This window comes from Eptesicus fuscus, chromosome 4, assembly GCF_027574615.1.
Source record: "Eptesicus fuscus isolate TK198812 chromosome 4, DD_ASM_mEF_20220401, whole genome shotgun sequence".
NCBI lineage: Eukaryota > Metazoa > Chordata > Mammalia > Chiroptera > Vespertilionidae > Eptesicus > Eptesicus fuscus.
This window is the reverse complement of record NC_072476.1, coordinates 79,721,312-79,734,695: the sequence shown is the minus strand read 5'-3', so window position 1 is coordinate 79,734,695 and position 13,384 is coordinate 79,721,312. Positions and strand designations below refer to the sequence as shown.

Genomic DNA, 13,384 nt, shown 5'->3' with positions numbered 1-13,384 from the left:
GGCAGACACTTGATTTGGCAATACTTATTAACTGCCTGGTAGATTACCTGTGTTGACTGTAGTACAATCAACTTATGAAGTAAAAATACTAGTCAAACATACAGAGACACGGATACCAAAACTGATGTGTTTGTATGTACAGATATCCATATTGGGGCACGGCTATCAAGTAATAAGACTGATTCATACTTTATAATCATAGTACATTAAAAATATATTGCCAGAGGATAATGGTCCCATATGTGAAAAAAATGTCCATATGAACAAGCCTGTGATTTATTGCAAAGCATAATTATATAGCAAATTCCAAGGAAGGTGAAATCATTCTCAAAACCAAAATTTTAAATTTAATGGCTTAAGCCATAGTCTGTTACTTTTTGGAGATTTCAGAAATAGTAGGGGTGGAAGAATGCTTTTCCTTTTTTCTCTTCTTTTTTTCCTTTTTGTGATGTTTCCCCTTTTTTGACTTATTCTTTTTTTCTTTTTTCTTTTCTTTCTTCTGATATTTTTGTTTCTTTGGTTTTGAGGTGTCCTCTTCAGCAGAACTGGATGAATAAGACCTATGGGCAATAATGAATACTTACTGTTAATTGCATTTAAAGCTGGTAGGTAAATTTAAATGGGATTTTATTTGCCTTAAATCCTTCTTGGAGCAAGGTGGGAGTATAAACAAAGAATTCAAAATGTGCTGTATATACTTGGGTCCTCTTAAAATGCTGAATTTAGAAGTTTTGCTACTTGGTCACTGAAACTGACAACACAAATAGCTCTATTCTGCTCAACTCTAGTTATGTAAGTTTCATATCCTATATAATAAAAGCCTAATATGCTAAGTGTCTGGTCGTCTAGTTGGCCCTTCAAACAATCAAAGCGTAATATGCTAATGATATGCTAAGGCCGCTCAACCACTCGCTATGATGTGCCCTGACCACCAGGGGGCAGATAGTCAACCGGTTGACTAGTTGCTATGATGTGCACTGACCACGACGGGGCAGATGCTCAGACTGGTAGGTTAGCTTGCTGCTGGGGTGCGGCTGATCAGGACTGAGTGAGATGGTCCAGACACGCCCTGGAGCCCTCCCATGGTCCCTCCCTGGCTGTCCAACCTCCTGCATCCCTCACCGGCCCTGACTGTGCACTAGTGGGGTTCCTCGGCCTGGCCTGTGCCCTCTTGCAATCTGGGACCCCTTGGGGGATGTTGGAGAGCCTGTTTCAGTCCGATCCCACAGGCATGAATTTGTGCACTGGGCCTCTGGTAATTATATATAGTTACATAGTTACAGTTTTATAAATTATAAATTTGGTGAGCATGAAAACTATTTTTCTGATTTTCAGTTTTTCATCCTATCGTACCCTTCAAAATCTTATAAGGCAAAGTTGCATTTATCAAGCCTTATTATATACACTAGAGGCTTGGTGCACAAAACTTGGGCATGGGTGCGGTCCCTAAGCCTGGCCGGCGATTGAAGTGCAAGTGTCTGGTGTGGAAGGGCAGGTCCCAGCTGACCTCTGGGCCGTGGGCAGCACCTGGGTCCCCACACCCGTATGTGTCCCGCTCCGCCTGAGTCATTGGGCCCCTGCCTGGCTTCCTCAGTGCCTGGGAGCCTGGCGGTGGCCCTGCCCCACACTGCTGCCACTGGTCGCGGGGTGATCGGTGGGGCGATTGGGCCCTGCTCGCACCCGCCTTGACCTGGCACCGCCCGCTCACCTGCTCCACCATCCCACCACAGTCCCGCTCTCGTTGGGGCCCACTGGGGCCGTCAGTGCCTCCACTGCCGCCTGCTGCCAGCGCTGCGTCGCTGACGCCCACCAAGTTCCATGCCACCCCCTGGTGGTCAGCGCATGTCATAGCAAGTGGTTGAGGGAACAATTTGCATATTAGGCTTTTATTATATAGGATAACTCACTTGTATTGCAATAACTTGTTAGCATATTCCATCAATCTTCAACCTTTTTCATCTCATGGCAAAAATACTAATTTGTAAAATTCTGCAGCACACCAAAAATATATATTACTTTTGCCGATCTGACAAAAAAAAAAATAGGTATAATTTTGATTCATTCACATCAGATGGCTATTGTTGTGTTGATTGTTGTCATTCTTTAAATTGACAATCTAAGGGAAAAAAGGTCAGTGCCTCTGACTATATAGTCAGATGTTGCATGTTTTAAAAGTTCTTGTGGCACTCCAGTATAAAATTGTTGGCATATTCTTTTAAAAGAGCCACAAAGAATGTGATTATATAAAAAGGGTTATAATTATATAATGCAGTATAAATGGATAAAAGCTGAAAATAAACAAAATAAAAGCACTTTTGTTCTTTCTTTTTTCTCCCTTTATTTTATTTTATTTTTTTCCATTACCATTTATCCCCCATATACTCTCTTCCACTTCCACCCACTCACATCCCCCCAGCAGTCACTGCACTGTTGTTGATGAGTTCTTTTTTTTCTTTTTGCTCAATCCCTTCAGGGTTAATTCTTTTGATTTTTCAAGTTAAAGTACTTGATTTTTCTAGATGCAGTGATAACAGATACATATTTTTATTTCAAAATAATTTTCATGAGTTACAGAAAAGATGCTTTTAAATGAACATTCTATATAAATTAATTATAATGATTTATTATTATACTTTATTTTTCTAATATTACTGTAATACTAAATTGGGGAAAAAAACTATAGAATCCTTCCTCTAATATTAAAAAAAGAAAACAAAAAGCAGAGAAGACATCTCTTAAGACCTTATATGAAGTGTGCAACAACCCACCCTTACCCAAACCCCAAATATGTATGACTATACAGGAATTGTGTCAATTTAAAATAGGCAGCTCAAGAGATAGTTCAGGGATCTAGACATTAGAAGTTAAAACCCAAACTAAAAATACTCCAGACATTTAAAAAGGAGAAAAGTAAACACATGAGACTACAAGGCTGTTCCTGAAGATTTACTTTTGTGAACTCCCTGACTGCCTGCCTTGTTTAGGGACCAGGAGTTTTCCTGATTCTGTGAGGTTGTATTCCTTTCTCCTCGTCTACTTACTTAAGACTTCTGGCCATTTCCTGAGCCTTTTTACATGCATTCTCTTATTCCCTCTTCAACTCTATCATTCTCAACTCTTCCCTGTCTTCCTGTTTTAAAGAGCCTACTTGACCTTTGGATTCTGCTGAGAGCTTCTTCTCAGCCTGCACAGTTTTTGTCTTTTTGGTTCTGGATTCTCATTTTATTTTATTGTTGACACTATTACAGATGTCCCCCTTCTTGGTACAGCAACTCTATTAGGTGGTATTATCTCTGCTAAGGGTGCCTAGAAAAGTTCATATGATTTCAGCTCTGTCTGAGGTTTGTGAGGCCCAAGATAGAAAAGGTTGAATAAATAATCTGTTACAATAAAACAAGTATATTAGATTTGGAAGAAAATAACCTAACTTTTCCTATAGGCAAACCACATTGCTGTGGCAATGCAATAATTCAACAATGTACTAATCAGACTACACGATACACTTGAGGTCTACCTTCCTATTAGTTTTTATATTAAATACTAGTGGCCTGGTGCACGAAATTCATGCATGGGGGGTGGGGATGGGGGTGTCCCTCAGCTCGGCCTGCACCCTCTCCAATCTGGAACATTCCTCTTGCAAGCCGGGACTGCTGGCTCCTAACCGCTCACCTGCTTGCCTGCCTGATTGCTCCTAACCACTCTGCCTGCTGGCCTGCTCACCCCCAACTGCCCCCTACCCCCGCTGGCCTGATCACCCACAACTGCTGTCTCATCCTGACCTGGGCACCCACAACAGCCCTCCCCTCTTGGCTCCTAACTACCTCTACCTCAGCCACCGCCACCATGGCTTTGTCCAGAAGAACATCTGGAAGGTCTCCCAGTCTAATTAGCATATTACCCTTTTATTAGTATAGATTGTTATTTAACTCCTAATAACTAACTATTCCAATTTATAAAATAGCTGAGGTGTTAAAATGTATATATTAAATGCTCTATAAAAACTACAAAATGACAACACCTAATTTGCAGAATCTACTGTCAAAGTCCAATTACTATTGCTGAGTGTTTTAAAAAATGTCTGTATGCACATATTTGTTTTAGTATAAATGAAACTGTACTCATTAACCATGGAGAAAGTTTTGCCACTTAATTCTTTTAATCTATTTCTTTAACCAGTTAATTGTTAAAAGAGTTGCTATAAAAATTCATAGGTGGCTGATGAAGGTTTTGAAAGACTTGAAGGAATTTTTAGCATGACAAATGAGTATATAAATTTTATTAATAAATTAACTTCTAGGCATGGCAATGATATTTTGAAAATACAAATATTTAAGCTCCCACTTCATACAAATGAGGGGAAAATATATATGTGAATAAGTCAGACTTATATTCCTTTAAAAGACTAGCTGATGTTCTAAAACTTAAAATTCTATAATATATAAAAGAAGGGGAGGGGTGTTCATTATTTATATCTTGACTAGTGGCCCGGTGCATGAAAATTCATGCACTGGAGTGGGGGGGTCCCTCAGCCCGGCCTGCCACCTCTCACAGTCCAGGAGCCCTCAGGGACGGGAAGCAACTCGGCGATCAGAGGAAGGTGATGCTCCCATCACACCTCTGCTGCTGCCACTGCCAGCAGCGCTAGCCTTGGTCAGAATGGTTACCTGAGCCTTGGGCAGCCCAGGGCGGCGGGGTAGCCGCCATCCGAGGCTTGCCTGCACCTTGGGCAGGCCCTGGGCAGCTGGGCAGCTACCATCTCTAGCCAGACTGAGGGGACTGGGCACCGCCATCTTGGGGCTGTGGGCAGCATCTTTGAGGGTGTGGTAGTCAATTAGCATATTCCCTCCTTATTGGTTGTGGGTGCCACCATCTTCTAGGGCATGACAGTCAATTAGCACATTCCCTCCTTATTGGCTGTGGGCATGTGCCATCTTTGCGACAGTGTGAGGGTCAATTAGCATATGCCCTCTTTATTAGATAGGATTTGCTCCAAGAAGAATATTTAAGGTGGCTAAGTGCTGACTTTATTTTTGATTCCTGAAATGAAGGACTTTCGTTATTTCATTGAGACAATTGAGTATCTAACTTTTACTAAGAAAAAAATGATAAATAAACGGGACTATACAGGAAAAAAATCTATAATCAATTCTGGATTCAGTCCTACTTTAAAAAAATGATGTTAAAAAATACCTTTTCCTTTTTTTTTTCAACTTGATTTTCTCTTTGCTTTTTGCTTTTTTCTTCTCCTCTTCTTCATTTATTCCTGTGTGTTGAGGGAAAAGAATCAGGTCACCATGGGTCCAAATACTAATATATTATGTACACATTTTAAAATTTTGGTTGTTGGTAGATAATTTTCACTGGTTAGGATATTGCACTTTTCTTGTAACAATTTCCCCTTTCTTAATTTTTTAAAATTAAATTATAATAGACATAACACTATATTACCTTCAGGTGTACAACATGCTGATTCAATAATTTAGTATATTGCAAAACAATCACCATAATAAATCTAGCTCACATCTGTCACCATATATAATTACAAAAATAGTATTTTTCTTTGATGAAAACATTTAAGATCTAATCTCTTACCAATTTTCAAATGTACAATACAGTAATAAACTAGAGTCACTATGCTGTATATTACATCCCCATGACTTACTTATTCCATAACTGGAAATTTGTACCTTTTGACCCCCTTCACCTATTTTGCCCCCACCCCCAACCCTGCCTCTGGCAATCATCAATCTGTTCTCTCTATCTATGAGCTTAGCTTTTTTTCCCTTGATATTACACATACAAGTGAGATCATACTGTATTTGTATTTCTCTCTCTGACTTATTTTGCTTATCATAATGCCTGCATTGATTATTTTTATTATATGCTTTTTATAAAAATTTCAAATATTATTATGTATATTGAGTAACAGATTTTAGTATTTTAATGTTAATTCCTATAGCAAATCAATTTTTGGTGGGCACCATTCCAGGCCTTAAAAAACAAATGATATAATCAAGTATAGTTTAAAAAATTTTTTTACAAACAAAATTGGGATTGTGGGATCCTAGGATTATGGGACAATAACAACAGATTTAATATTTATGCAATTGGTATTCTAGATGGATAGAATACATACTGCTAGGAGAGAGTATAGGAACAGAAAGGAAGGTAAGGTTTCCACATTATACTTAAACTGGAAAAGTGACAATACAAGTAGACTGATAAATTATCTATATCCAATACCTGGAGTAACCACTAAAAATACTATACAAAATACCACAGAAAAATTTAAAAACACCATGATATATTCAAGGACACTAGATGAATCAACATGGAATTCTATAAGTGTTCAAGTGATACTAGATAAATCAAAGCACTATAGATAATTCTAAAACATGTTCAAGTAACCCTCAGGAAGGCAGGGAAAATAAAACAAAAATGCAAAACAGAACAGGCAGAGAACCAATAATAAAATAACAATTATCCCTGCCGAAACCGGTTTGGCTCAGTGGATAGAGTGTCGGCCTGCGGACTGAAGGGTCCCAGGTTCGATTCCGGTCAAGGGCACGTACATTGGTTGCAGGCACATCCCCAGTGGGAGGTGTGCAGGAGGCAGCTGATCGATGTTTCTCTCTCATCGATGTTTCTAGCTCTCTATCCTTCTCCCTTCCTCTCTGTAAAAACATCAATAAAATATATTTAAAAAAAAATAACAACAATTATCCCTAACATATAAATAATTACATTACATTTTAAAAAGGATACCAGTTAAAAGAAATTGACAGAGTGGATTGAAAAATATGACCCATCTGCATAATGTCTATAAGACTTTCACCTACAATATAATAACACTAGTGGCTCAGTGCACAAATTTGTGCACATGAAAGGAAATTAATTAGAAGAAATACTTAAATATCACTATTTGCCTTTAAATATCACTCCATAATAGATTTGTCAACCAAATTCACGATCGACAATGACAGATGGAAACACATGCACGTGATTGGTGCTAGTGAGAGCTTTATATGTATTGTGCATGCGTGAGTCAACTTAGCCTTTTATAGATATAAAATAAACTTGTGTAATTAGACCTGCTTTCTGATGTAGCTAAACTATTTCCAGCCCAGTGAAGCACCCCAACTTCTCTTTCAGGTAATTTTCAGCAACACAGCAGTAAATATCAACACGAAGCAGATTATTATTGTAGATCACGCAGGGAGAACAAAGGGTAAAATATTTAACTGCATCAGTGTTTGATGTAGTGAGAAAACCTGAAGTCATTTTCAAGGTCCACCATTTCTTACTTCTTTTCAGTCGGGTCAAGTATATAAACTTTCTAAATCTCCATTTTTCTGGCTAATGAAAAGAAAATAGGATTCCACCGAGTCTCCTATCTACCTATTCCAGGACTTCTGTGAGGATCAAATGAGATGAGGCACGTGAAGATGCTTTACAGACACTTGGTTAAAGTGTGAAATGTTTGCACCAGGCTATAAAGCAAGTTGTGTTCCTGGGCTGAAGAAACTGCAAGGAGGCTAGTTGTCACTAGGGAGAGGAAGCCAGGCCTTGCTAGGTGATGTCATTACCTGGACGGACACTAGCATATTAGCCTTTTATATATAGACTAGAGGCCCGGTGCATGAAATTTATGCACAGGGGATGTGTCCCTCAGCCCAGCCTGCACTCTCTCCAATCTGGGATCCCTCTCACAATCTGGGACTGTGGGCTCCCAACTGCTCACCTGCCTGCCTGCCTGATTGCCCCTAAACACTTCTGCCTGCCAGCCTGATAACCCCCTAACCACTCTGCTGCCAGCCTGATCTACACCTAACTGCTCCCCTGCCAGCCCAATTGCCCCTAACTGCCCTCCCCAGCTGGCCTGGTCACCCCTAACTGTCCTCCCCTGCCAGCTTGGTCACCCCTAACTGTTCTCTCCTGCTGGCCTGGTCGCTCCCAATTGCCCTCCCCTGCAGGCCTGGTTCCCCCCACCTGCCCTCCCCTGCAGGCCTGGTCCCCCCCAACTGCCCTTCCCTGTAGGCATGGTCCCCTCCAATTGCCCTCCCCTGCAGACCTGGGTCCCCCCCAACTGTCCTCCCCTGCAGGCCTGGTCACCCCCAACTGCCCTCCCTTACAGGCCTTGTCCCCCCTCAACAGCCCTCCCCTACAGGCCTGATTGCCCACAACTGCCCTCTACTGCTGGCCATCTTGTGGCAGCCTTTTTGTGTCCTCATGGGGGCGGCCATCTTTGACCACACAGGGGCGGCCATCTTGTGTGTTGGAGTGGTGGTCAATTTGCATATTACCGCTTTATTATATAGGATGGCCTGTCGCTAGGGAGAGGAAGCCGGGCGTTGCTATGTGACATCATTACCCAGTGTCCTCAGCCACCGTTTCCAGGTTGGGCTGGGCTGTGGGCTGCATTTTGCACCATGGCAGCATCAGCTGCTATTTGGTGGGCTGTCACTCCGGGGTGGTGGCGGGGCCTGTGTCCCACTTGGGGGAAGCCAAATGTTGCTTTGTTGGCGTCAGGTCTGCGGTGCTGTTTCTCTGTAAATGGCCAGTGTGTGTCATGGCAGCTCCTGCGTTGAGCATCTTCCCCCTGGTGGTCACTGCGCATCATAGCAACCAGTCAGATGGGTGGAGGGACACTTAGCATATTAGCCTTTTATATATAACTAGAGGCCTGGTGCATGGATTTGTGCACTGGTGGGGTCCCTCAGCCTGGCCTGTGGGGATCAGGCCAAAACCGGCTCTCTGATTTCCCCCGAGGGGTCCCAGATTGCGAGAGGGCGGTTCTTGGGTGATGCACACTGGAATAGGGCTCCCTCCTCTCTGGTTCCAGGTGCATCACCCAAGAACCACAGCTGCCAAGTCACCGCAGCTCGGCAGCTCCTGCATTGAGAGTCTGCCCCCTGGTAGTCATTGCATGTCATAGCTACCAGCTGGTTGGCCAGTTGCTTAGGCTTTTATATATATAGATAACATAAGTACATTGAAAGTGAAAGAATAGAAATGTATATGCCACACAAACATTCCCAAAGGGAAGCTAAAGTGGTTTTATTAATATCAGATAAAATTGACTTCAGAGCAAAGAAAATCACCAGTGTGAGAGAGACATTACATAATGATAAAAGTTTCAACCCACCTATGAGCAATCCTAAATTAATACGGATCAAACAACAGAGCTGAAAAAATACATGAAGAAAACATGATAGACTTGAAAGGAGAAAGACAAATACACAATGGTAGTTGGAGACTTCAACACCCCTGTCTCAACAATTGATAGAAACCCTACAAAAAGTCCAAGATACAGAAGAACTCAACAATACCAGCTATTACCAGAATCTAAACCACCTTCAAAAAACATTCCACCTGGTAAGAGTAAAATACACATTTTTTTCCAAGTGCCTACAGAACATACACCATAAAGCAAACCTCACCAAACTTAAAAGAACTTAAATCACATAGAATATGTCTTACACAGTGGATTCAAATGAGAAATCAATAACAAAGATAACAGAAAAATCTCCAAATACTTAGAAACAAAAGAACACAAATAATCCATTGGGCAAAGAGAAAAATCTCAAGAAAAATAAGAAAATACATTGAACCAAGTTAAAATGAAATATAATATATCAAAATTTGTGCAATCCAGTGATAAGAGGGAAATTTATACCACTAAATGCTTACAAAAGAAAAGGAGAAAAGTCTCAAATTGATATTCTAAGTTTCCATCTCAAAAACTTAGGGGGGAAAAACTAAATAAACCCAAAGCCAGTAGAAGAAAATAACAAAGAACAGGAATTAATGAAATTAAAAACAAGAAAAAATGAGAAGACACAAATTACCAATATCAGGAGTAAAAGAGGGGACATCACTAGACACTACAAAAATCAAAAGTATAAGTAAATACTGTTAACAACTCTACAAATATAAATTTGACAACTTAAGACAAAATAAACCCCTTTTAAAAAACACACAAATTGCCACTAGTCTAAGATGAAGTAGGTAATTTCAATAACCTTTTAACTATTAAGGAACTTGAAATTGTAACAAAAAACTCCCAAAAAGAAAATCTCCAGGCCCAGATAACTTCACTGAAGATGTCTACCAAACATTTAAAAAAGAAATAATACCAATTTTACACAATCTTATCCAAAATATAAAAGAGAAGAAAACTCTCCTTACTATTTTAAGAAACAAATGCTACTGATACCATAATCAGACTAAAATAGCATACAATAAGAAAACTACAGACCAACATCCCCCATGCATATAATGCAAACATCCTTAAGAAAATATTAGCAAGTAAAATTCATGTATATATCTCCTTATTGCATCACTAGAATCTCCACTACAATGTTGAATAGAAGTGGTAGGAGTGACATCTTTGGTTTGCTCCTTACATTATGTAAACATTCAGTCTTTTATCTTTAAGTATGATATAATCTTTCAGTTTTTTTAAAGATATTCTTTATTAGGATGATGAAATTCCCTAGTTTGCTAAGAATTATTTTTATCAGTAATATACAATGAACTTCCCCAAATAACTTCTGAAAATATTGTAGTTATCATATAGGTGTTCTTTTTTCCGTCTGTTAAAAATGGCAAATTACATTGACTGATTTTTATTTGAGACTAAATCTCATATTCCTGGGATACATGATACTTGGTCACAACATCATTTTTACATATTGTTGAATTCAATTTGTTAAAATTCTTTTAATTTCTTAAAATCCTCTGTGTCTGTATTTATGAGAGTCTACTTTTCTTGTAATGCCTCTCTGTGGTTTTGCTATCAGGGTAATGCTGGACTTAAAAATTGAGTTGGAAAGTATTCCCTTCTCTTTAATTTTTAAAATATTTGATGTAGAAATTGTATTTTTTTTCCCCCTTTAAATGCTTGGTAAATTCATGAAAGAAGCCAATTGGCTATCGGGATTTCTTTGCTAAAAGTTCTAACACTGAACATTTAACTACTTTAATAAATGCAGCCACTCAGTTTCTTTCTTTTTAAAAGTTTCGGTGCTTTGTATCTTTCACATGTCCATTTTACCTAAGTTGTTGAATTTACTTATTAAAATTCCCTTAGTATCTGTATAATCTGTAGTATTGTCATTTCTTTAATTTCTGATATTGGTAATTTAAGACTTTTTAAAAATAAATTTTTATTGATTTCAGAGAGGAAGGGAGAGGGAGAGAGAGAAACATCAATGATGAGAGGGAATCCCACTGGGGATCCAGCCTGCAACACTGGCATGTGCCCTGACCAGGAATCAAACTGTGACCTCCTGGTTCATAGGCTGATGCCCAACCACTGAGCCACGTGAGCCAGGCATATGACTTTTTTAAATCTGATGTGTTTGGATAATAATTTTTCATTTTATAAATCTTCTCAAAGAACCAGCTTTTTGATTCACTAATTTTCTATACTGTTTTTCTACTTTCCATTTCCTATTTCATCTCTCTTATTTCCTTTCTTCTGCCTGTTTCTGGGTTCCATTGACTCTCCTTTTCTTGTGTGTTACAGTAGAAGCTGAAAGTCATAACTTTGAGGCTTTTCTTCTTTTCTATCACAGGCAATTAGTGCTAAAATTTGTCTCTAATTACAGTGTTAGGGGCATCCCATAAATTGTATGTTGTATTTATACTTTCATTCATTTCAAAATATTTTCTAATTTCCTTTTGCCTTTTTTGCTTTGACCTGTGGGTTATTTAGAAGAGTATTAAATTACAAATATTTGGAAAATTTCCAAGAAGCTATCTGTTATTGATTTCTAATTAAATTTTCTTGTGGATAGAGAATATGCTTTGCCTAACTTGAATCATTTAAAATTATTGAAACTTGATTTATAGCACAGAATAAGGTCCATCTTGGTAGATGTTCTGCACGCACATAAAGAAAAAAGATATTCTACTGTTGTTTGGTAAGATTTTCTATAAACGTTAAACAGGTCAAGTTGGTTGACAGTGTTATTTGTCTTTTATATATTTTTTGATTTAGTGCCTACTTGTTCCATCAATTATTGAGAAAGGTGTGTTGAAATCTCCAACTATAATTGTGGATTTATGTATCCACACAAATTTTCCCTGGGAATTCTAGCAGGGGTTTGCTTCATATATTTTAAATTTTGTTATTAGGTGCATAAACAGTATTTTTATGTCCTCTTGATTAACTGACCCTTTTATCATTATGAAAAAAACTCACTATCTTTATCCATAGTAATATTCTTTTGTTTGAAATCTGCTTGATTTGACATTTAATAGTCACTTTAGCTGTTTCTTGAATAGCTGTCTCTTTTTTTTTGTAGTTACAATAAGTTCAGAATAATTAATTGTAAAAATGCCCCCAACACTTCCCCTGCAAAAAGATTGAGTAACTAAGCAAATAAAACAATAGTTATGGGGATAATTACCTCAGCCATTTAGGAATGATAAATAACTAGCCTAATGACTAGATTATATAGAGAAATTAGTTCTAATAGAAATAAAACAATCCTAGAATTCAATAAATACTTCTGCAGAGCCATCTACCCTTAGGAACAACCAGTACTGACAATAGGATATGAGAATCCAAGCACTGAAGACAAAAGTTTATTTTAGAGAGTTCAGTGTTTCTATACCACCACGCTTAAAACTTTTCCACATCTATTTATTGAGGTTCTTTCTGAGACAGAATGTCAAAATGTACACAAGTGTAGCAGGGAGAAAATTTAAGGTTTTGCATAATAATAATTTCTTAGAAAATGATACAACCAACCTTTGGAATACAAAATAGAAGGCAAGAAGGTCTTGTGTACTTTACCACTTAAATTTTGTAATGATCAGCAACAGTGGTGGCCTCTTATGTAACATACAGGAGTCGGAGGTTAGGATCCAGGGCTTACACATATACTTGGGATAGAATGGAAGATCCATCCTAGTAGTACAAGCTGGCTCAGCTACTAGATCTTTGTTTGTAAATCTGTCACCAGCTACTTCTCAATACCTGAGTAGGCAGTTCCAAACCTAGACCCATTAATCTAAATTTCTCATTCCCTCTTGTATCTTCTAATTACTTAACAACTATCTTTTAGAGCTGAACTAAATATAGGCTTTACTCCAATTACTGTGTGAATTCATTTAAGCCCTACCTTTATAAAGCTTGAAGCCACTGTTGTAAGTCATTCACCTGAATCTGATTTCAGCAGGAAAGGAGAGAGACAATTATGGCAAAATGCAAATACCTACGTAGTTTTCAATGTCAACTATCTTTAAATAAAATCCAGTATAAATTCAACATAAAACTCTCTTAAACAAACAAAACAAAACCAAAAAAGGCCCCAAACCAAAATTTGTCAAAATACAACATTACTTTTCTGGACTAAACAAAAGAATATCAAAA

The 13,384-nt window shown here is 38.4% G+C and overlaps 1 protein-coding gene across 1 annotated transcript in view; it reads right to left on the bottom strand.

Moving 5' to 3' along the window:
* Positions 1–262: 262 nt before the first annotated feature.
* The window catches only part of SREK1IP1 (SREK1 interacting protein 1), a 34,241-nt gene continuing 21,119 nt past the window's right edge, over positions 263–13,384 (bottom strand). Inside the window, exons 4-5 of the mRNA XM_008161864.3 lie at positions 5,191–5,263; positions 263–560 (exon numbers count right to left, since the gene is read on the bottom strand). Coding sequence (XP_008160086.2) covers positions 371–560; positions 5,191–5,263 — 263 coding nt within the window. The 3' untranslated portion in view covers positions 263–370. The remainder of the gene's footprint in view (positions 561–5,190; positions 5,264–13,384) is intronic.